This window comes from Stigmatopora nigra, chromosome 18, assembly GCF_051989575.1.
Source record: "Stigmatopora nigra isolate UIUO_SnigA chromosome 18, RoL_Snig_1.1, whole genome shotgun sequence".
NCBI lineage: Eukaryota > Metazoa > Chordata > Actinopteri > Syngnathiformes > Syngnathidae > Stigmatopora > Stigmatopora nigra.
In genome coordinates, this window is record NC_135525.1 from 3696452 (window position 1) to 3720776 (window position 24325).

The 24325-nt window shown below is 36.9% G+C and overlaps 1 protein-coding gene across 1 annotated transcript in view; it reads left to right on the top strand.

The window, feature by feature from the left end:
* dnah9 (dynein, axonemal, heavy chain 9) overlaps nucleotides 1-24325 on the top strand; it is a 126025-nt gene that overhangs the window by 30006 nt on the left and 71694 nt on the right. The window contains 17 exon segments of the mRNA XM_077739642.1: nucleotides 93-259; nucleotides 1211-1354; nucleotides 1484-1643; nucleotides 3823-3978; nucleotides 4747-4879; nucleotides 4964-5241; nucleotides 5552-5682; nucleotides 5820-5946; nucleotides 9175-9327; nucleotides 9939-10064; nucleotides 13830-14069; nucleotides 14471-14631; nucleotides 18427-18583; nucleotides 19531-19635; nucleotides 22608-22765; nucleotides 23106-23244; nucleotides 23904-24191. Of these exon segments, the coding sequence (XP_077595768.1) occupies nucleotides 93-259; nucleotides 1211-1354; nucleotides 1484-1643; nucleotides 3823-3978; nucleotides 4747-4879; nucleotides 4964-5241; nucleotides 5552-5682; nucleotides 5820-5946; nucleotides 9175-9327; nucleotides 9939-10064; nucleotides 13830-14069; nucleotides 14471-14631; nucleotides 18427-18583; nucleotides 19531-19635; nucleotides 22608-22765; nucleotides 23106-23244; nucleotides 23904-24191 (2823 nt within the window).

Genomic DNA, 24325 nt, shown 5'->3' on the forward strand with positions numbered 1-24325 from the left:
TTTTACTTTTAGTTTTAATGCAAATATTTTTTCCCTTTAAAACTTCAAACATTATCCATGCCAATTCATCTTTGTTGTCCTCTTTATTTCAGGAGTTGCCAGAGAAATGGAGCAAGGTAAAAAAGAAGGCTGCGTTCGTGAAACAGCAGCTGGCACCTTTACAAGCCATTGAGTTGGCGAGTTTGCGAAGAAAGTGTGCTTCGTTTGACGTAGAGCAACAAACATTCAGGGAGCATTTTTGCAACAATGGGCCCTTCAGGTAAGGATTAGTGCCTTGGCAAAATGAAGCACCCAAATAGATAATGCACACATGTTGTAAGATGTGATTTAATGTTAAATGCTTTTCTCGGATAGTAGCATTTCATTATTTCAAACTCAAACAAAACTTTGAGAGTCCCCTTTCAAATACCAACCATGACAGAGACTGGCTGGGCAGACTTCCATGACCAATGAAAATTATGGGAAGCTGATCTACTTTTGCAATAGTTCCCTAGTGATTGTGTAAATAATCTTACAAATAACTATTAAAATGTTAAATGCAATTCTGAAAAAGTTTGAACAACAAGTGTAAAAGGTCTAGTTCAGAAAGAATGTTATGTTAAACGGTCGCAGGTTCGTATCTAACAACTTGAGGATAACATCAACTCAATATTAAGTCAATCTCTTGCAAGTCATTTGTTTTTTCGGAATATCCCAACATCACATTTGGGTTCTTTTGGAAATCATGTTTTTATTTTGTTTGGTTTAGTTCAGTTTAGAAGACAGTTATGCATACATTAGCTATTAAATTAACAATATATACAGTACATGAATGTATTGTTTGAATAAAATAATATATAAGGGCATTATATAAGCTTTCTCAAACTTCACTCAAAAATATTTTAATCTTGAGGTTCTCACATCTGACAAAGTTAATTGAATCATATAACATTGATAATGAATACTTACCTAAGTCGAGGCTGTTATTTATAATATTTAATCATCAAATTAGTTATGTGTCTAATTGGTCTGCTAATAGCATAGTGATTACATACCATTTATGTCTTGAAAGTCATTTTTAATTATAATTTGCACTCATTTGATTAGGTTTTAAGATTATAACCGTTTTTTTTATGCTGCATACAATTCTGGGTTTGTCATTTATACACCCCTACATTACAAAAACAAGACCTCCACTACGGTTAATGTGAATCTGTTTTCTTTCATTCAGATTTGAAACTACGAATCCTCACCAGACGTTGGACACTTTTCACTGCCAGATCCAGAAACAAGAAGAAGTAATGGCCTCCTTAATGGAATCTGCCACCCTTTTTGAACTGAATGTGTCTGAATACAAACAGCTCCGTCAATGCAGGTAAGAAGGAGAAAAAGCAAAATGCTTTCCAAATGTGGCACTAATGATCAACAAATTTGGTGTCCCTAATTTATATTCACACTCTGAATATCGTTGGATTCACTGTATCTCCTGTTCTTTATCCCTGAGGCATGAGGTACTCCTGCTGAAGGAACTGTGGGACATGATCACTGTAGTGGAATCCAGCATGGCAGCATGGAAAATGACTCCCTGGAGGGAGATTCATGTGGAGGACATGGAGCTGGAGTGCAAATACTTCTCAAAAATTATTCGAGGGCTGGATAAGAAGGTAAGGCATAGGTAGGGGGATTAAACTGTGAAACTAATCAGACGAGAATGGTAACCTAAAAAAGTGCCAATATGCGTCAAGCAGAAATTATACTTCAATTTCCCTGTCATGTATTTACAACCAAACATAACACAAAAAGAAAAATATCCTACCCTGGATGTATAGTAAATGTGTATCTGTATTTACAGTGAACTGCACTGAAATTATTATTATTATTGTCATCATTTTTTGTGTTGTTATTATCATTAGGCTACTGTATTTGCCTTTCTACTTGCTGGTGGTTTTAAAATGTAACTTAGAGTTGGGTTTAGATGGAATATGAAGAAATCTGTTTTCAATTTACATCCCGAATGATTCTCCGATGGTTATGGTTTGGGGTTGGTTTCTTATTATTTCATTCTAAATCCATAATGTGTGTGTGTGTGTGTGTTGCTCTTTTTGAAATTTAAGAATTTCCACTTAATACAACAGCTCTCACTTTGCCCGATTGACTGCAGTAAACAATTAAGTCAAATGAATTGAAAGCATTCAATTCAATTTAACTTGTGTAGGTTTCCTCCATAGTCAGAGTACTTGTTTTCTACATTCAGTAGCATGAAAGACAGGAGAAAAAAAACAGTTACTTTGCATTTTGTTATTTTTCACAGACATCATACAATTACAAAGAGTAATGCAGTATGCTCATTTTATGGGTCTCAGTGTAGAGTAAAAATTATTTCGCTTATATTCCGTTTTGTGCAGGTTTTGATTGTCATTGCGAGCAACTCCTGACAAATTCTTCAAAATACGAGTATCTTCACTGGAGTAAATGACTGTCATTATGCAAATACATATTCACCATACATATACAGAGTTGGACACATATGCTGGAAATGAGGCGCACATTAGGGAGTCTAGGTACATTAACGTAATGTTTTAATAAAAAAGGCATATTACAAAAAAAAAACATTCAATAGAAAAAGCAGGGAAAGGTAACAACCCAAAACTTCCAGGGGAAAAAACAGGGAGGGAAGATGCACAGCAACAAAACACGATGTAAACCTAACATAACCTGAAACAAGAAAGCACTTCCACACAGGTAGACAAAGACACGGGGTTAAAATACATAGACAGAGGTTTAACAAGACAATTAAACACCTGGCTCACATGAGGAAAGGTGAGCAGGAAAGTCACCACAGGAAAAACAAATGGGTAATCAACAGGACTGGGCACACAAATGAAATATTTTCTAGAAGATTGTCAGCTGCTATTGTTCCTTGAGATTTTTGCCTTACACACATGAATACAAAAATTAACTATACTTAAAATTATGTCACTTTTGCTGAAATATTGATTGAACGCCGATTTCCTTACAACTTTTCATGATTTTGCTAAAATGTGCAAAGCAAACATCATTAAACTGGGCGGTAGAACAATATGTGAACACAAAAACTTCCTTGAGGCCCCTGATGAACATCAAAGAATAATGTTGCATTACTAAAACCTCACAAAACAGGTGAGGGGCCTATTCCAACTGACTACACCATGGACTTGATGCCTCTCAGCATCATATCTGACAAACAACCATTTCATTCTTTATTATTGTCTTCAATTAACCTAACGTGTATGTATGTTGAAGGAAAACACAGAGGAGACAAAATATGAAACTAAAGCCATCCAACTATAGAGCAAAGTTATTTGATTGAATTTTTTCTTCAAAGAAAAAAGCCATTAGTGAAATCTTTAAGTGATCTTTTTGCACACTGTAACATCAATGGTGATACTTCAAAAGAAAAATGCAGTGTTTTCTTGCCCTTCACGCAGATAATTGGTACAACAAAATGATTTACCTTGAATTACTCATGAAGCTACTATTTGCTGAATTCTGCCATTTTTAGTAAATAAACACTCAAGGTTTTATCAACGTACACAATAAAACAAATTAGGCTCCATTTTGTCTACTTATTTAGGTTGACTGCTTATTTATGTTGACAAATTATTATCTTGACTACTTTTTTATGTATTGCTTATTTATTCATTATTTATTTGTGCACGTCATGGTGAAGCTTTAAATCTCATTATAATTGTACAATGACAACAAAGGCATTCAAGTCAATTCAATTCAAAATCTGAATATTTCAGTTTATTTTACTAAAAATAAAAGCTTATTTTTGATGTTTCTTTCTGGTTACATTTATAGATTAAAACATGGGATGCCTTCACATCTCTGGACAACAAGGTAAAGAATCTCCTCATTTCCATCCGGGCTGTGGCAGAGCTTCAGAATCCAGCCATACGTGTGAGACACTGGCATCAACTAATGTCTGCTACTGGCGTTTATTTCACCATGGATAAGGTTCGCAACACAATTACAAATATGAAATCAAGGTTTTCATTATTGCATTGACTCTTTCATTGTTTTATTCAGCCAATCAGTGACAAAGTGATTTTTAACATTTTGAATTGTGTTGAAAGTAAAACAAAACAATAAATAAATTGGCACTCCCTATATTCATTCATGTAGTAATTCATTTTCTGAACCCCTTATCCTCACAAAGGGCATGGGGGGTGCTGGAGCCTTTCCTAGCTGACATTCGGGCACGTGGCAAGGGACACCCTGAATCGGTGACCAGCCAATCGCAAGGCACGAGAAGGCTTACACTCAAACTTAGGGGCAGATTGGAGTGTCCAAACAGCCTACCATGCATGTTTTTTCCCCTTTTTTTAATGTGGGAGGAAACCGGAGTACCTGGAGAAAACCCGCAGAGGCCTGGGGAGAACGTGCAAACTCTACACAGGTGGACCAACCTAGAGTTGAACCAGGCTCCCGCCATTGTGAGGCTGACACGCTAACCACTCAGCCGCCGGGCCGGCTCAATTATTATTGTGAATGCTTAAAATGATTTGCATATGCATTTTGGGTATGTTAACATTTTGCACAGCACATTTGCCTCATTTAAATAGGGTCTGTACTTTGAAGTACATAGTATTGCCATTTGTTTTCTTATTTTATCAAAAAGATGTGTACCAATGGAAACGTTTTCGAAACTGATGGGTACACATCTTTTTGGGTCACCCTGTACATTCAACTCAGATTTTTAAACTGTGCTTGAAAAAAAAACAGGAAACAACTCTTTCTGACCTGCTGTATCTGAACCTGCACTGTTTTGAAGAGGAGGTGAGAGGGATTGTTGACAAGGCTGTTAAAGAGATGGCAATGGAAAAAGTTGTTTCGGAGCTCAACATCACATGGACAGGTACAAACTAAACTTTTAGTATGGGCAACTTGGCCTACTTTCCAATATTTATTCTCTATTGGTATCTTATATGATGCATTCCAGGTATGAAGTTCCAGTATGAGCCCCACCATCGTACCCAAATACCCCTGCTGCGTTTCGACGAGGAGCTTGTTGAGACACTGGAAGATAACCAGGTCCAACTGCAGAACCTTATTTCTTCTAAGCATATTGCCCAGTTTTTGGATGAAGTTTCATCTTGGCAAAGTAAGTTGTCAGTGGCCGATTCTGTCATCTGCATATGGTTTGAGGTGCAACGGACATGGACCCACCTGGAGAGCATCTTCATTGGCTCACAGGACATTCGCTCACAGCTGCCTCAGGTTACTATGAGATCGTTATACTCTCCGCGTTAAAAAAAAAAGAAATACTGCAAATGTCAGTTTCATTTATGAATTACCTAAACGTTTACCTCTGAATTTACAATTAAACCCAGATAAAGTGTTGTGGCTTTTAACCAATAGTTGGCATACACTGCTAGTGTTAGAACTATGGGTATGTGACTTTTTAATTGTACTTATGATGTCAGGGGTACGCTTTTACCCATATGTTTATTATTATACCTCTAATTCTCCCTCTCCCATGTGGTAAGATAAATCCTCTGGCTGTTTTCCCTTGTGGAATTTTCTGCAGGAGTCTAAGTGCTTTGAAGGGATTGATGCCGATTTCAAAGAGTTGGCTAACTCATTCCATCAAACGCCCAATGTTATAGAGGCTACGAATAAACCTGGTCTGTTCAGCAAACTTGAGAACATCCAGTCCAGGTGAGAATTAAGATGAAATTAATGTGTTGTCCTTTTCACTCTTTTTTTACCAGTTCCGATGTGCAGTAACAGTCAGCTTCACACATTAATGCACATACTAAATGCTCATTCTATGTGTATTGTGTTTTTCTCTACAGGCTATCCCTTTGTGTAAAGGCTCTAGCAGAGTATCTGGACATTAAGCGCCTGGCCTTCCCTCGTTTTTATTTCATCTCTTCAGCTGATCTTTTAGACATTCTTTCTAATGGAACCAACCCACACCAGGTGATGGCATTTTTTGTTTGTTTAGTATGTAGTTTGGTCTGTTCTAGCGATTAAAACTACCAAATATCGTAGGTTTATACAAAAAAAGATTCACAACAACCATTATTTTTAAGACTAACCTCAAATTGAGCTGTGACATTAATAGAAAATAACACAGGAATTAAAGTGAAAAAATAGAGCGGTAACATTAAATGTTTCTGTTACTATAAATTTCTTTGAACACAAATCATCACAAACAAATCCTCCATATACAGTAATATCCTGACATATGAATGTCCCAACATACGATAAATTTGAGATATGAGGAAAATTCAGATTTTTTTTTTTGTTCATTTCTATGAGAAAAATAGATTTGAGATACGAGTTAATTCACATACGAGCTCTGTCCTGGAACGCAATAAGCTTGGTCTCAGGGACTCGAGCGCAATGAGGCCGACAAGCTAATTATATTTATAAAATAATTTGGCAGATTCAATTTTTTTATGCTGCACTTGACATAAAATGTGGCTTTATTACTCTCAGAGTTTAAAATTTTGCCTCTTTGTGTCTAACTTGTTTGCCACCCCTAGATTAACATAACATTCTACCTGACATAGACCTTTAGCACTAAAACTGCTTGCTAAAACCGTTTCAGAATTGCATTTAAACTTTTAATAGTTGCATGTAAGAATTTTTCTCAGTGGAAGTTTTCACAATCACTGGGGAAATATTGCAAAAGTAGCTGCGCTTCTCACATACACGCAAGGCCAGCTTTGCCACCGCACACTGACATCGTTGAGAGTGCCAGCAGGGATTTCCCTGGAGCTCATAAAGTGAATAACACATTGATGAGTAGTCAAAGCCGCTGCAAAAATACAATCGAGGAAAAAGAAGTCCTCCATTCCAGCGATTGTCACAGGGAACATGAGTGCTTTGGCAAATAACATGGACTCGGTCGGCACATGCAGCGAGAGTACCTGGTGTACAATGAGTTATGAATGATGGAGATATGGGTGCTGGCTCACTAACCTTAATGGTGATAACCGACTTCACCATAGTGCAGACAGACTTATTTTTGACAAAAAAATCCAGTCATGTAATGCTACCATGAAGGAATATGTCTCAAAAATCAACATTGAACTGTTGGCTGCCGGAATGCGTTCATGTTATACTGTCAATATAATTCTTCTAATGTCATCACGGGGTACATTCTACCATCTGTTACAGAGGCATGGTTTGTGATACAATTCACTCAGTGGTTGACAGCTTATTGAGCCTGCACCCATTTAGCATTTTAATGACTTCACTGTAGACACTGTTCTACCCACATCTTTGTGGTGTTTTCCATGGTTATTTTTTGCCATCAATCTGCTATCAAGCAATTGCAGTCTGGTGTTTACCAATACTTTACTGATGTGTTTCAATAATTAAGGTAGTAGATGCATAAAATTCCCTAATCTCAATTATTTTTTAAGACCTTGACACGTTTCATTAATATTTACCAATAAAATTGGTAAATCGAGTAATATAAATAATTACTTTCGTCACGGATTAGTTGAATAGAGTAATGGAAGAGACTGCTGCTTTTGAAAGTAATATGTATTTATTTTTTAAATTTATTTTGCATTCCCCTTTTCCCGATCAGGTTCGTAGGGGTGCCCAGCCACCTATTGGTGGTAGACAGTGGACACTGTGAATTTGTTGGATGCCAATGGCAGCGCACAATGACACAAACAACCATTCATGGACACACACACACTTCAGGATAATTTAAAAGTGTTCAACCAGCTTTCATGCATGCTTTTGGGATTTGGGAGGACATACGCTGAGAATACCCATGTAACATGGGGGAGACCCTGCTCCACAAAGGAAGATCATAACCCAATAGCTCAGAACGCTTAGGTGGATGTGCTAACCACTCCGATAATGTGCCATGAGTTGTGATACTGTTTAACGGGTAGTCGTACATTTTGGAGTAACTAACCCCAACACCGATCAGGATGTCATCATTCAAGCTAGTATAGAACAGTGAGATCATGGTGAGCTGCATTCCCAGAATGACATCATCTTTTTCATAGTGTGTTGATGTACAACGGAACACATGGGGTCAGACAGAAGTCTCTATTGACTATGATGTTTGCAAGTGACGTCATGATATGCAATGAGAATAAGGAGCAGGTGGAAGAAAACCTTGAGAGATGGAGTAAGGGCTAGATTAACAAGGAGTAAAGGCCAGTTACAGCAACATTGTACAAGGTTTAATGAATGGGAGACTAGTTGAGTGATTATTATGTTATAACAAGTAGAGGTACAGGAGTTCTTTGGATCAATGGAGAATGTAGGCGAAAGGTTAGAAGTACAAACATGAGTGAAAGTGAAAGAAAGGGTTTATAAAACTAAGAATTCTGGTGAGAACTCTTTGGCAAACAGAACCAACCCGGCTGGGAGAAGAAATATATAAACATGTGTTAAGTTTAGTGTAAAATTAGATTAAAATTATTTTTGAGTGTGTCTGCATTGTAATCCAAGATCATTTGAATTTCTTCATATTATCTTACGAGCGCATTGCCTTGCAAAAAGTAGAAAGAATTGTACACACAAACCTCCTCAAAGAAAAGAAACATGTATTCGCACTTATAGAAATATGTTAGTGTTTTACAGCTGTTTTACTGTTTTACAGTATTTGCACTCCAGCTCCATGTCCTCCAGCTTATATCCGATCACATTATTTTAGCAGCTCTGAGTTATTACTATCAGTATTTTATATATATATATATATATATATATATATATATATATATATATATATATATATATATATATATATATATATATATATATATATATATATATATATATATATATATATATATATATATATATATATATATATATATATATATATATATATATATATATATATATATATATATATATATATATATATATATATATATATATATATATATATTTGTAGTTTCTCTAGTTTCCACACTGAGGCGATATTGCTCATATTTTTACAGCTGACATTCTCTAACTGTCAAAACAATTTTCCCACCCATACATTCACTGAACATATTATATATATATTAAATACTGTTTCCTCTTTAATAGCTGAAAGTATGAAAAGGCATGCCTTTTTTGTCTAAATTTTGAAGAAAGACTCAAACAAACATTTGTTTAAAATATTAGTGACATTGTAGCTGCCCAAAACTGATGAATTGCCTTACACTGTTTACATTTTACCAGGTCCAGAGGCATCTTTCTAAGCTATTTGACAACATGGCTAAAATGCAATTCGAAACAGATGGCATGGGGAATCTTTCCAAAACTGGACTGGGCATGTATAGCAAAGAGGAGGAGTATGTACCTTTCAATCAGCCTTGCAACTGCTCCGGACAGGTAAAATCAAATTGCATTGTTGTTTTTTCCATGTCTTATAATGAGATTATAGGAGGTGTTAAAGTTTGAGTTGGGAATTACTACATAGTTTCGGAAAGTTTAAATTAGCAAGCTCTCAGCCCTTTATTTTATCAGGGAAAGTAGAAAAATATACATGAATCCCTTGTCGATTGATTTCTCTAAGAGATAATCAGAGTCAGCCAAAGTAGGGGTCCAATCAATGTCATGAGAACAGAGATGTTGGTTAAGCTGCCATTCCTTTCAATAAAACACACATCAGTTTTGAGTTTCCTAATCTCAAGAAAGATCTGTAAAACCTACAATTAGGAATTGTATGACCTTAGAAAGGCTCATAAAATTATGTCAAAGTATATTTTCTTTCACAGCACTATTGTCATATCATTTAGCCATTGTTATACAAAGGTCTGATGTGCAAATGGTGGAAATTCTTAGTAATTGTTCAGTTTTCTGTTCCTACCAAAGGCATAGCAATATTTTTTTTAAATCCAAAGGTTCACCAATTTTTTCCACCATTCATATTTTTTTTACTTTAATCAAATATTCAGAGGCGCAGTAATTCCACATCATTCAACTAATTTTTGTTGTATAAGGTGGAGGTGTGGTTGAACCAGGTTCTGAACACAATGCGTGCCACTGTTCGTCATGAGATGTCCGAATCAGTGACCACCTACGAAGATAAACCCAGAGAGCAATGGTTGCTTGATTATCCAGCTCAGGTAAAATCAAATAACATTCTATTGTAATACAAATGTATTCTGGTTTAGAGTGCTTGATTGTGCTAGAGAATAATTGATTTCATAATTCACTGTATGTGATCGCATATGACCACATTTTATGAAAAAAAATGACTCAGAAAATGAAACTAATCTAACAATTTAATTTATTTAACCTAAAACAAATTTATTCATAACAGAAAATATATTTAAGTGGGAAGAAATGTAACTGTTTCAGTTGAAAGACTAAGGTTTAATTTATATCTACAGCGTTATAGAAAATGGAATTAAACAAAAAATAAACTATCGGATCTAGAAAACTAACAAATGAACATAAGTGACAGTATCCAAACTGCACCAAAACATTGACAAATATCAACATTCATTCATTTTCCGTACCCCTTATCCTCAAGGATCGCGGGGGGTCTGTAACCTATCCCAGCTAACTATGGACAAGGAGACATACAACCATTCACTGCCCCACTCATGTGTCGGGGGAATTTAGAGTGTTGAACCAAACTACCATGTATATTTTATGCGACTTGAGAGTACCCATAAAATTAAAATTAAATTGAGGGATGAATGGAAGCTTGTTTGCAAATAAAAAAAACAGTCTGTTAACAATTTGAGGAGATCTGTGGGAGAAGAGGAGAAGTGGGATGCATGATTTAATTTTTGGTTAATTTGTACCAAATCATATGCTCCTCAGCACGGACACTTAGGGACAAAACAGACAGTGCCATTGGTGTCAGAATTTATTCAAAACATATGACATACTACAATCAGAGCAGGGAAACGTAAATCAATGACAGGGTTAATATTTAAAAAGTACTCCATTCCATCCTCTTCTGCTTTATTTGTGAAAAATACAGGATCCGCTATTCCACCATGTTGAGGGAGCAAGATTTGGCTGGGAAACGCGACAGTAATCCATACAGCTAAGAATGATTGCTCGTCACATGCAGGGCATTTATACAAATACCCCACTGTCAATGATAATTAGATTTTTTCTAAGTCAGATTTACAACAATAATTGTCTTTTTTAATACCTCTAATTTAGAATTTCAATCAGTTATATGTTTGAGTGGGTTCTTGGTATTTTAAAAATAAATACATGCACTACGGAAAGTTGGTGTTACACTCAATGAATTTTGATTTTATCAAAGAATATTTTTGGAAAAGTGCTAAATTGTTGTTAAATCATTTTTGGTAAAACTGCATCCACATATCCTCCATTAGGTTGTCTTTTTTTAACCCTTAATGGCTTTTGACTGCATTGTCACCTCTGTCTGGTAAATATTTATATTACTATAAGAGCAACAATTATTATTCATCCATTGTTGAATACCTATCTCATGTGATGTATAATCTGCAATCTCGTCATGTGAAATAAGTGCCCATTATGCTTTACATTTTAATGCCTTTCCCAAAATAGAAATGACTTCTTGAGTTAATTATATGACCCCCATCATAAAACAAAATGAGTTAGCCAATATTTTATGAGGTGATTAATTTGCATCCTTACTAACAAGAACACTTCTGCCCTTTTCTTTAGCCCATTTTTAATTCATGAGAGCATGACTTCTGGATACAAATTTGCATCAGATGATTCATTTTTGCAAAAATATGAATAAATGACATTCTCCACACCTGTTTGTATGCTAAGTAGAAAACTAAACTCTTCGTGTTACTTTGGCTGGTATGAGGCTAATATAAACTAGATGTGAAAACAAGTTCAACCAAGTTTATTGGACTAAAGGGAGAAGATATATGCATCAAATGAAAACTATACAGGTGCAAACACTTGGGCACCCCAATAGGAAAAAAACATCAATATTCAGTAAATGTTTTGGCTCAAAAAAAAGATTTAACACATTTCCCACCACTTTTATTTTGTTATTAAACATTCCTCCTTACAAAACATCTTCAGTTAAGTTAAGTTAGATGGTTCACGGCCATGGGAAGCCAGATGATCCCAGATTTTTTCATTGATATCCAGGACCAGGTACTGATTGTACTTCGCATTGTGTGGTAGTGGATTTTGAGCAATGTTGTGGGCCTTTGAATGGTTCAAATGTGACTTTTTTGTAGGCTACATTATGGTCAAGCAGGGATCACTAACTTGGGTTCACAAGGGCCCCTATCCAGTCTGTTTTCTATAGCTCCCTTCTTTTCCTTAAATAATCAAATGATCAACTCATTAGCAGTGCTGTCCAGAAACCTAATAATGATCCTGATTCTTTGATACAGCTACCACCAGATTTTGTTGACACAGGGATCCTTAAACTATTCCAACAAGGGGCGCAGTGGGTGTGTATTTTCATTCCAACCCACCAATCTCGCGTCCTAAAAGTGCAATCAGTGGATTGCAGTCAGGTGCTTCCTGTTTTCTGCAGAAATCTCATTGGTTAAAGTGCCTGTGCTGGATCGGTTGGAACAAAAATCTGCACCCACAGTGGCCCTTGAGTACCGGTTTGCCTACCCATGGCACTGTAGAGGTTCACTCATCTGACTTTTTGCTGGCAGGCGTGGGCTCGATTCCCACTTTGGCAGTATGTTTGTGAGTGCAAATTGTCATCTGTCTCTCTGTGTACCTCACGGTTGACTGGTGACCAGTCGAGGATGTAGCCTACCTTTCACAAAGTCACCTGGGATACGCCCTTGTAAACTCTGCAACTCATACAAGGATGCGTGGAATGGAAGATTAATGAAATATGAATGAATTATTTGATTAATGTGTGTTGGAGTACTGAACTGGATAGACGTCCTTCTGGACTAGAGTTGGAGGACTGCTGTGCTAAAGAATATCTTGACATTGAGTCGAATACATCCAAATCTCATTTGATAACGATTTCCCCACTTTCAGGAGTGGCTATAAATGGATCTACCCCCAAATTTTACTGTGGGTCATTAGTGATTTTCTTGGAATGCAGTGTTCTTTAATCACTATGTTTTACACACACTTTCACCAAATAACTCATTTTTTGTTATATCAGTCCACATTACCTTGCACTATAATGAAGATGAGTAAAAATGTGCTTTGGCATACATCAAGGAGGTCTTTTGTGGCATTTATGCAGAAATAGCTTCTCACGCATCTCTGAAATTTCTCTTGGCCTGCTCTGCCTGGACTTAATAAGAATTGTGCATGTTTTATTTTCTCATTATGTTTCTCACAGCGCAAACTTACAGCTCAAATGTCAGCAATAGCTTTTGTAGTCCTTCCTGTTATTAGATGAAGATGTAGAATTTTTTTTTCTCATTCAGGTCACTTGAGAGCGGTTTTGAAGATGCATGTTACGTCCTCTTCACAGGAGATTCAAAGAGAAACACAAAATGCACTTCCCCCTTCATATACATTTTATCATGATTTCACAAATCTTTCTGCAAGGTTCAAAGCTCAATGAGCCTGTGCGCCAAATTCGGGTTCCAATTAACCAGTGCTAAGTTACAGATATTCATATCAAAGATGCCCAACATTTTGCTCTCGTCTAACTTTGATTTGATACATATTGTACATCTTCCTTTACCCCGATAATACTCGTGTTAATTCTGAAATGTTATTATGTCCATCAGTTTTTTCATATATCAAAATGAAATACTGTTCACAAGTTTCATCTATCCTAAAACGGTGGGAAGCCAATTGCAGAGCCTGCAGCATGAAAATCTATAAATGTGTAAATAAAATGTATATTTTTGGCGACCCACCCTCGCACCTATGTTTTGCCCTGAATTGCGCAAAGGTAAACATTTTAATATCCACTTCAGGTGGCACTTACTTGCACTCAGATCTGGTGGACATCTGACGTTGGAATGGCTTTCGCCCGTCTGGAAGAAGGCTATGATAGTGCCCTAAAGGAGTACCATAAAAAACAGGTGTTTCAGCTGAACACCCTCATTTCCATGCTGATTGGACAGCTTTCACCTGGAGATCGACAGAAGGTCATGACTATCTGTACTATCGATGTCCACGCTAGAGATGTGGTTGCCATGATGATTGCACAGAAGGTAAAGTGGAATTTTTCAACAGGATAATGAGAATACTGCACAGCTAGAGCTTTCACGCCTATTTCGTTTAGAACATTTCCTCAAAAGAAAACCTGAGGATGTGTTTTTTTTTTTGGGCATATGCCTAAAAGCTGAATGTGGAGAGCAATTATAGCAACTGACCTCAAAAGATGATGGCTGCATTTATGGCCTCTACAATTTTAAATACACAAACGGCTCTGGACACTATGTTTCATCTACCATTGGTTTTAGTGAATAGTGCATCATGAATACAGGATGTACTCCAGTATATATTTATGTACTGTAAGGCATAAGGTAAAATTAATAAAGCATAATTCTCATGAGAAAAATGAACTTACCTTGGCACTAATCTTAACACTTTCTCTTCCTTCAATTTTTAGGTGGATAATTCCCAAGCATTTGTGTGGCTTTCACAATTGCGACACCGTTGGGATGAGAAGGAAAAACATTGTTTTGCAAATATTTGTGATGCCCAATTCTGCTATTCCTATGAGTATCTGGGAAATACGCCACGGCTTGTCATCACACCGCTAACAGACAGGTACATGTGTTTTATTTTATTTTCATCATCACTCATAATTGTTAGTCATTTTATTATGAACGCAGGATTCTACTTTTCAGCCTATGTTCAACATAGGTAACTGTTTTATTTCAGTCTCTTGCTGTAAATGAGTACTTCTAACCATCCTTAAAATAGATTGTTATACGTCAATATTTAATAGGAGGAGAAAATGTCTCAGTACCTTTTTAAACATTTCTGTTTCTACAAAATTGCAGCAAGCTGTGATAGCTGATAGAATTTGATTCATAATCGGCTACCTATTAGATTTGATTGGGCAACAATTAAAATAATATGAAAAAAATTATGTTTGCAGTGTCAATATCTGGAATTTTATTATCACTTTCATAGTGAGAAACTATTGACAGTTGTTAATAAAATTATTTAGTTGTTACAACATGAATTCTAAATGCATGACATCAGCGTGCAATGTATCCAAAATTTGAGAAAAATTAAAGTAAATCCACTTCCATTAATGAATCTTTACATTGTTCAACCTTTGCTTTGTGAAGTTAAACACAAAACCTTGACAGATAATAATGATTTAATAATGTTGCCGCCATGAATATTTTGCAGTAAATAACACTTTCATGTGAATAAAGAATATTACATTCAATGCAAATCAAAATGTTAATACATTGGGAAAAGAAACCCGAACCTTTAGTAGACTATTCAACTGAAATTGATATTAATTAGCAATTTACATAATTTTACAGGATTCAAACCTTTTAGAATCTCACATAAAACATACATCCGCTATTGAATAAAAAAAAAAAAAGCTTTTCTTTTTAAAATCTACTGTTGTTCTTCGAATTCGGGACCGGTAACTTAACCATGATTCCACATGATATAAGTTAGTTGTTGCTTTATTTTCGGAGACATGTATATGTTTGGGAGATGCATAATGAAAAGAAACAAATCTTCCCATTAAAAGCTAACATCTATGATAAGTAAAATATTTTGGATTGACTGCAGAGGGAAACTTGCTCAACTATTTATTTGTTCACAAGCACGTTTTCACAGAATTCCTGATAAAGTTTTAACACCACAAACATGAATACCTGATTCACAGAGCTATTTGGCAAACAGAAACTGCAGTGTGTGATTATGCATCTCCAGATCTGTCAGATTGACCGGTATTCCATTTGAAGCCAGAACAAAGCAGAAACAATGGGCTTTGATGGCAGGATCAGCGGACATTGTAGCAAGAATTTACCATATGCTCCATGCCCTTGCTGGAAGCCACAGTGTTCCTTTTATGTTGATAGTTGTGCTTGGATTAAGCAGCATTTTGACTCACCCTTTTTTTAAAAATTTGAGGAAGAGCTAATATTTGGAAAACTTAATCCATTCATATGACCAGCATGTTAAAAACAACAATAATAAATAAATGGATACGCTAAAAACTACAATAATAAACGAATGAATAAGCTAAAAACTACAATAATAAATGAATGAATAAATACATAAATAAATAGATACATACATGAACAACAATTTAAAACAAAATAAGAAAAATCATGTTATCATACAGACCAAAAACAATTCAGCTTGGTTGTAAAGATGAATAATACAATAATAATTCAGTCAATGATAGTCTGTTTTTTTAACTTGTCGTAAATAACATCAGTATCAGATACACAAAGAAGGCCATACAAGTTTGCATTTTTTCTGCCTTTTAAATAAAATCATCATTTAGAAACTGCATTTTCTCTTTCCTTAGGTTTTTTATGTGTCATACAAAAATATATTGGATGGCCTGATGTATATGCAAAAAACACAGAAATCATGAAGTGGGCAAATACTTTTTTATTCACTGTATATCCAAGTATTAAATTGAGCCCTGTCCATTCCCCCAGTCAGGGCGAGCAACTTATTGAATGAGAAAACTGCTGCGCTTCCAAAACTTTGTTCAATGAATCAGAAAACTGGTAATTCCAAACACCAAAATGCCGTTATGTAAACATAGTTAGCATTCTCCACGTAAAGCCTTGAGATGCACACAAACTTCGCTCTCTCACAGGACTGACTCCATTGTGTATACAAATGTTCTATGAAGTCAGGCAAGCTCTTCTTCCCTCTATCTTTCTTTGAGAAAACATTCTCAATAAAGATGTGAGACAAGTTGACCAATTCCATTTTTTTTCTTTCTGGAGGAAGTACAGTGAAATGCTGTCACTTATCTCAATCAATAACAGTATGCAACACACACACGCACACTACGATATCAACAGTATTTGTCCAAGAATATTTAGTCTCTGGATGATAGCCCAGTGGTCTGTGGATGGCGCCACCTTTGTGCTGGGCTTCGTTTCACATTTTTGTCTTCCATTAAGAAATTCATCCGTATGTCAAAAGTTGGTTGCAAATCAACTTTTTACAGTGGCAACTCCTGATGGGACAATATGGAAGCTGGTTGGTTGATTGATTAGTTGTGTATGGATATTATCTGTAGGATTTAAACTGGTAATGCATTCTGTCAGAAATATTATACACACTAAACGGATGCACAGAAATACAGGAATATAATCACGCACTTGAAATTAGCTTCTGAAATGACAGAATGTGAGATTTCTGCCCACATTTCTAGGGACTACTTCAAATTATACTGGCATTTATATTTATTGTACACATAATTTGTCTTTTCCCATTTTCCGTCTTATATAGTGCATTTCTCCTCCTCCCAAACGTCAGTTATTAAACAGCAACTCAACAGCTAAAATTGCCACTCTGCTGGAATTGCAAATAAACTTGTGTAGTAGTTATCAACCTGATCCATAAAATCTTGTTTCTCTCCATTAGTTCATATCCACGCTGCTGGCTTTAGTGATATTACATTAGTTGACTGTTGGTCCTGAAAGTTCCTGTCACAGTAGAAATCACTAGTATTGTTAATCAGTCTCTATGCTAATCAAAGCACGGAAGCTGATTCTATTATCATATAATGGGTTTTTGCTGAATGACTGCTCAGCAAAGACAGAGAAATTGTAGCCTACTGCTCACAAGCATAGAGATGCCATTTAAATTGGGATGGCTAGAGTAGAAATGGGAAGTTAATCCAATTTGCTTTACCTCACCGTTTCACCTCATGTGCGTTTGGTGAATTTGGTTGCCTACAGTTGAATTTGTCATTCCATTCTTAATACATTTCATATTGAATTGATCCCCCTTTCTCCAAAGCTCTCAGTTTCCGCTTTTCCTAGAACCTTTTTCTTTTTCCCTTTTTTTTGTTTAACTTTAGAATATTTCTGTAATGTGCAGAGGAAGAATGACGTCAAGCACTTAAGTTGACAAAAGGACTTGGGGTTCTATTTTTGTTGTAGTTGAGTCATATAAAAATCGTAGGCTGGCAAATAAAGTTACAGTTTTTCTTACTAGAATACATTTATAATAAATTATTTACTGTATTTTGTACAATACCTGAGAGTTGACAGTGAATGTTAGAAAAAGCTGGAAACAGAAACAGATGCTTTTACACAAAACAGTAAAAAGTCAAACAGACCCCTCTACAATGACAAAGGAAAATAAGAAAGGATTTAATAGGTGACTACTCAGAGTATTCCAGGAGCCACAGTGGGAACAAATTGGATTTATTTTTTGCTGTTGTATTCTCTCTCACACCTTGGAAAATCTGAAAATACTGCACCCATTTGTTTAGAATATAAACAAAGGACACTCCACTTAAAGGGTCCAATTATTCTTTTGTTTTTATGTCATTTCACTGTTATCTCAGCTGGCTCCTGTTTGTGCTGATAGGTGTATTTATTTTTTTCATAGATGTTATATTACCCTGACTCAGTCCCTCCACCTCACCATGAGTGGTGCACCGTCAGGGCCTGCAGGGACTGGTAAAACAGAGACAACCAAAGACTTGGGGCGTGCACTCGGCATCATGGTATATGTATTTAACTGCTCGGAGCAGATGGACTACAAGGTGAGTCAACAAGTGCACCCTCGTATGTTCAGTTCAGCCCATCCTATATATCTTTCCAAATATGTGTCTGCCAGCAGTATGGTTTTCATTTGTCATTCAAGGTGTCAACCCTTTACAGCTTTCCCTTTTCATCTTCTCTCATTTCATCTTCTTTTTCTTCCCCACCTTTAGAAGAAGAACTGATTTACTCCTACGTGACAGTTATTTCTTCACTGAGCCTTGTCAAATGCCCTCAATGCACCCTGGCTGCAGCCTGATTTATTATTCACTCATGTATAGTCTTGAACACCTTCTGCATATAAAGTGGTCAAAGGAGGCATAAACATAATCTTGCGATCCTGCTACCTCCTGCTTCCCCAGGCAGGTGCATCATTACAATATCCACGCATAAAGCACCCCTGGCTATACACATCCCAGCAATGTGTCAAAAAGAACTGCTAATATACTCCGGGAGGAACACAGGCCTTACAAAGTGGCATCAGCGCTTCACGCTGTTGATCATATCCACTTAGGCACTTGCATACACAATCTCGTAAGCTCACAATTTGAATCAATCCTCCAGTCAGTTCTGTTTTTGTGTCAGGGAAGGATCCCATTGGCCTTTAATTGGAGAGAAGTCAGCTGCCTCCTTCATCTTGGTCTTCCCCTTAGAGGGCAATACACTTCTTAGAAGTTGATAAAACTGAGTTAAACATGGGCAGAAAACATTTTAACCACTTATTTCACTGTCAGTGTTGCATTATGTAAGACTGAGAAAATAACTTTTTCTTTCTATGTGTGTTGTCCTATTTATTTAGGGGTCAGCATGAGACATGGATTAAATTTTTAAATGGGTTGCAAAAAGTGTTTATCCGCCCAGACTGTAGTCCAACTGCGGAGTAACTATCTAACTTGACTGCATATTTGAATATATGTGGTCTTGGTTCTCTTTTTGTTCTTTCAATCAGTCCTGTGGAAACATCTACAAAGGTCTGGCTCAGACAGGCACATGGGGCTGCTTTGATGAATTTAACAGAATCTCAGTAGAGGTTCTGTCTGTGGTGGCTGTACAGGTAAGAACATTTACTGTTTATAAAAATGCCTTCAAATTTAACCTCTAGTTTAAAATGTTTTCATTCATTTTCTGTACTGCTTTATCCTCATTAGGGTCATATGGGATGCTGGAGCCTATCCCAGCTGACTCAGGGCCAGAGACACCCTGACTCGGAAGTCTGCCAATCACAGTGCACAAAGAGAGAGACAACCATTCATGCATACACTCATATCTAGGGGCAATCAGCTAAACATGCATATTTTTTGCAATGTGGGATGAAACCGACACAGGCAAGAGAACATGGAAACTCCACACAAGTCAATCAACCTGGATTTGAACCCAGAACCCCAGAGCTGTGAGGCCGACTCGCTAACCACTCAGTCGCCGGGCTGCCAGTTTAAAAAGTTAATTCTAAAAATGTCTCCATTGCTATCTTTTTTAGTTTCAATCTTATTTGTAACATTGTCTCTGCTAAGTAGAGTATGGACAGTGATAAACCAAAATAAAACTGTAGATAAGTGTCTCAGCTGTAAGCAAAACCCACAAAAATTTGCACCACTGGGTTTTATGTGCAAATGGAGCACTCTTTAATTTAGTGTGACTAGAGGATGGGAATGGCTGTGTAATTAACAGTAAGAATTGATCAAACACTCAAAAATACAAAGTAATACTATTAATAGAATGATCATTCAATGAAATGTAATTTAATCTCAGTATGTTTTTAGTTGGGCAACCAAGTGGCCGTGTGGTTAGCGTGGATTCCGAGTTTCCTGTGTTGAGTTATCATGTTCTTCCTGAGGCAGTTGGCATGAGTTTCCTCCGGTACTCGGGTTCCCTCCTACATCCCAAAAACATGCAGGGTTGTCTGGTTGAACATTCTAAATTAATGCTAAGTATGACTGTGAGCATGAATGGTTGTATGTGTTGTTCTTGTGCATTGCGATTGGCTGGCAACCAATTCAGGGTGTCCGTTTCTCATATTTGAGATAGGCTACAGCACTCCTGCGACCATTGTGAGGGTAAATGCTGCGGGTGTAGACTTGATCCACTGTTCTACGGTCAGGACGAAAACCACATTGCTCCTCCTGAATCAGAGATTCAACTTCCTGGCGGACCCTCCTATCCAGTACCCCAGAATAGACCTTTCTAGGGAGGATGAGGAGTGTTATTCCCCAATAATTGTAACACACCCTTCGGTCCCCCTTTTTGTTTATTTAATTAATTAACAATAAGTTGTCTCTGTTGTCTTATTGGACTTGGTTAAATGCTCACCACAAGTAACAACTCTCCTGCTCACAACATATCTTTATTATTAGCTATGGTGGAAGTCACAAGAAACAAGTTTTAATGTTTAATGCTCTCTGTGACCATGATCCAGTCAACTCCAGTTCTCACCATCCTCCACTTTATACATAGAACCAGAAGTCTAAACGCATCTGACCTAGCTCCCACGTTAGAAGTCAGGCTGTTTCTGTGTTTCAGCTGATGCTCACTGTTCTGTCATAGCACATTCTGCTATCTATCATCAAAGAAAGCTTTTCTTTGTGGTTGTGGTCTCATGAGCATTCATGTCCTGCATTTGCCCATTTTGACTTTTTTTTCATCCAAGTGGAACACTATCATGGAAGAGCATATACAACTGATAAAAACGCTGATTAGGATCGTGTTGATAATGGTGATAGTGTTCCCTGGCTCATTAGTCACTGCTCTATAAAACAGTCAGTGCTATGCCCTTGCCTTTCTGTTATAGCTGTAATGAAAGTCAAGCAGTCTTCTCTTCAAGACCCTGCAAGTGAGTGTGGAGAATTTTAAAGAGCCAAAGAAATGACTAGGTGTTGCAAAGTTTAATGAATAATAAATCATGGTGCCTTATATGTGGAGAAGTAGACCTTGAGAGAGGAGCATCAAACCTTTACAGTGACAGTCAGGAACCTGTTTCTCTTGCTTGGCCAGCATCAGTGGCAGCTGCTGCACAGAGCAAACTCTCACCATAGCAAATGTGGCCCAGCACAACTAATCCATCCTTCTTTGAGTGGGAACAGCTAACATCACAGAGTGACACCCCGCATTACTAGTGGGTTCTGCTGTGATACAGGTGGTGGGGTGAGTCCCATATTAAGAAAGCAGACCTAAACAGACGCCTACCAGATGTCATATAATGAACATAAATTGAAGCAATTTGCTCTTACGGGGATGCGCAGTACGGGAGGTGAATGAGGTTTCGCAAATAAATTGATATTATTGATATATTTTATTTTGAATCACTATCAAATTATGACCTGTGAATCCTGATACGATTTGTATCGCCACGTATAGTGGGGAAAATAAGTATTTAGTCAACCACCAATCGTGCCAGTTTTCCTACTTGAAAAGATTAGAGAGGCCTGTAATTGTGCAGGTCTACAATTTTGTCTCTGGTGTCCTTTGACAGGTCTTGGCCATAGTGGAATTTGGAGTGTGAGAAGGTGAGGTTGTGGACAAGCGTCTTTTATACGGATAATGAGTTCAAACAAATGCTTTTAATAGAAGTAACGATTGGAGACCTTTGACAGCCAGAAATCTTGCTTGTTTGTAGGTGACCAAATACTTATTTTCCACTCTAATTTGGAAATAAATTATTTAAAAATCAAACTATGTGATATTCACTTTTTTCCACATTCAGTTTCTCATGGTTGAGGTTTACCCATGTTAACAATTACAGGCCTCTCCTATCTTTTCAAGTAGGAGAGCTTGCACAATTGGTGGTTGAATAAATACTTATTTGCCTCACTGTCTGAGGCAATTCACACCATTTACTATACATTTTTTCTCATAATAAAAGTGCTCAGGCCAACGTACCTTTATTTTGATATGCTAGCTTATGAGAACAATAATTATATAACTCAAAATTACATTTCTGATATTGTAAAATATATTTAATACACAAGCACACATACGTTTTCTTATTTACATATCGTTGACTGTATTTGTCTGATTTATACTGCTGTGCAGGTGAAAAGTATTCAAGATGCCATCCGAGATAAGAAGCATCGATTTAATTTCATGGGTGAAGACATAAATCTTTCCCCTACTGTGGGCATCTTCATCACGATGAATCCTGGCTATGCTGGTCGAACTGAGCTTCCTGAAAACCTAAAAGCTCTTTTCAGGTCAGTCAAATGGTGGCAGAAGGCATTCTTTAATGCAGCTATTTTCTTTACATCTTTTCATATACACATTGCCTCAATGGATGGTCCTTCTTGATTTTTTCTATACTTACTATATAATCTGCATTACAAAACCAACATTACTTTAACAATACTGAATACTGTCAGAGATGGGAAGATCCAATTAAGGTTAAACAAAATTTTGAAATGCAAATGATGAAAATTTCTCAGATCTGATCTTGAAATGCATCTCATTATAGATGATAGTAAGTTCAAGCCTACTATTCAACCACACAGTAAAACCAATCTTGTGTTTTATTGTGTTCTCTCCGCTTTTTCACAGACCATGTGCTATGGTGGTGCCTGACTTTGAGCTAATTTGTGAAATTATGTTGGTGGCTGAGGGATTCATTCATGCCCGTGCCCTTGCTAGGAAATTTATCACACTCTACACACTGTGCAAAGAACTTCTTTCAAAACAGGTAGTAAAGATACTTACACGTTTGCAATGTTGATGTGACTTCAAAGGGACAGACACACTGCACACAAAACATTCATGAAGATATTTTTACGCAAACAAAATAAAAAACTAGACGCCGAGGTGTTTCCTTAGTTACAACTCTAAGTGATCGACTCTGAGTTTCTGAAGAAAGGGAATGGTTGCATTTTCTTGTTGTTGGAAAAAACCTTTTGTGTGAATTGCTTGGATCGAATGAACTTAACCTACTGCTTTATTGTTTGCAGAGAATGCACATTGCACAATAGCACCCTTGGTAACTTTTCTAGTGAAGTCTCTTGAGTTTGGGTAGCAGCATCAGGGCTTTGGAGGTCATCTGTCCAGTTTGAACTTATGCGACCTCTGTCCATGGTGCTGACTAACCAGTAAAACAATGATTTAGAGAAGCAATAATTCGGTCTATTTCCTATGTAATGCTGATTATTGAACGTTGTTTCATGTCGGCTTTTCTCCAATGAACGTAGTTTCCTATTCAAGCAACAATAAATGAACAAACCAATGGTGATAAACACATGGCCTCCTTGTTGTAGTAGCACCTCTGGTCAGTTTGTTGTGCTGTCCATTGAATACCGCCCAGCTCTAGTTGATTGTAAACATAACTTTGCATTCCTACTTATTCTTAAGGACCACTATGATTGGGGACTCCGTGCCATCAAGTCGGTACTGGTGGTTGCTGGTGCTCTAAAGAGGCGTGATACCAGCCAAGCCGAAGACCAAGTATTAATGAGAGCCCTGAGAGATTTCAACATTCCCAAAATTGTGACTGATGACATGCCGGTGTTCATCGGGTTGATAGGTGATCTGTTCCCTGCTTTGGATGTACCCAGGAAAAGGGACATTAACTTTGAGAAGCATGTGAAGAAATCTATTCTTGACTTGAAGTTGCAGGCTGAGGATAATTTTTTGCTCAAGGTACAGTAAACTCAATTTCTTTATTGGTTTCTGCATTGGATTTGATTTTGCTTACACGTAATTTAAAAATGTACAATAGTGTTGTCTGAGAAGCAGCAACAACGTCCCTTACTGGGATTTCATCTTTAACAATT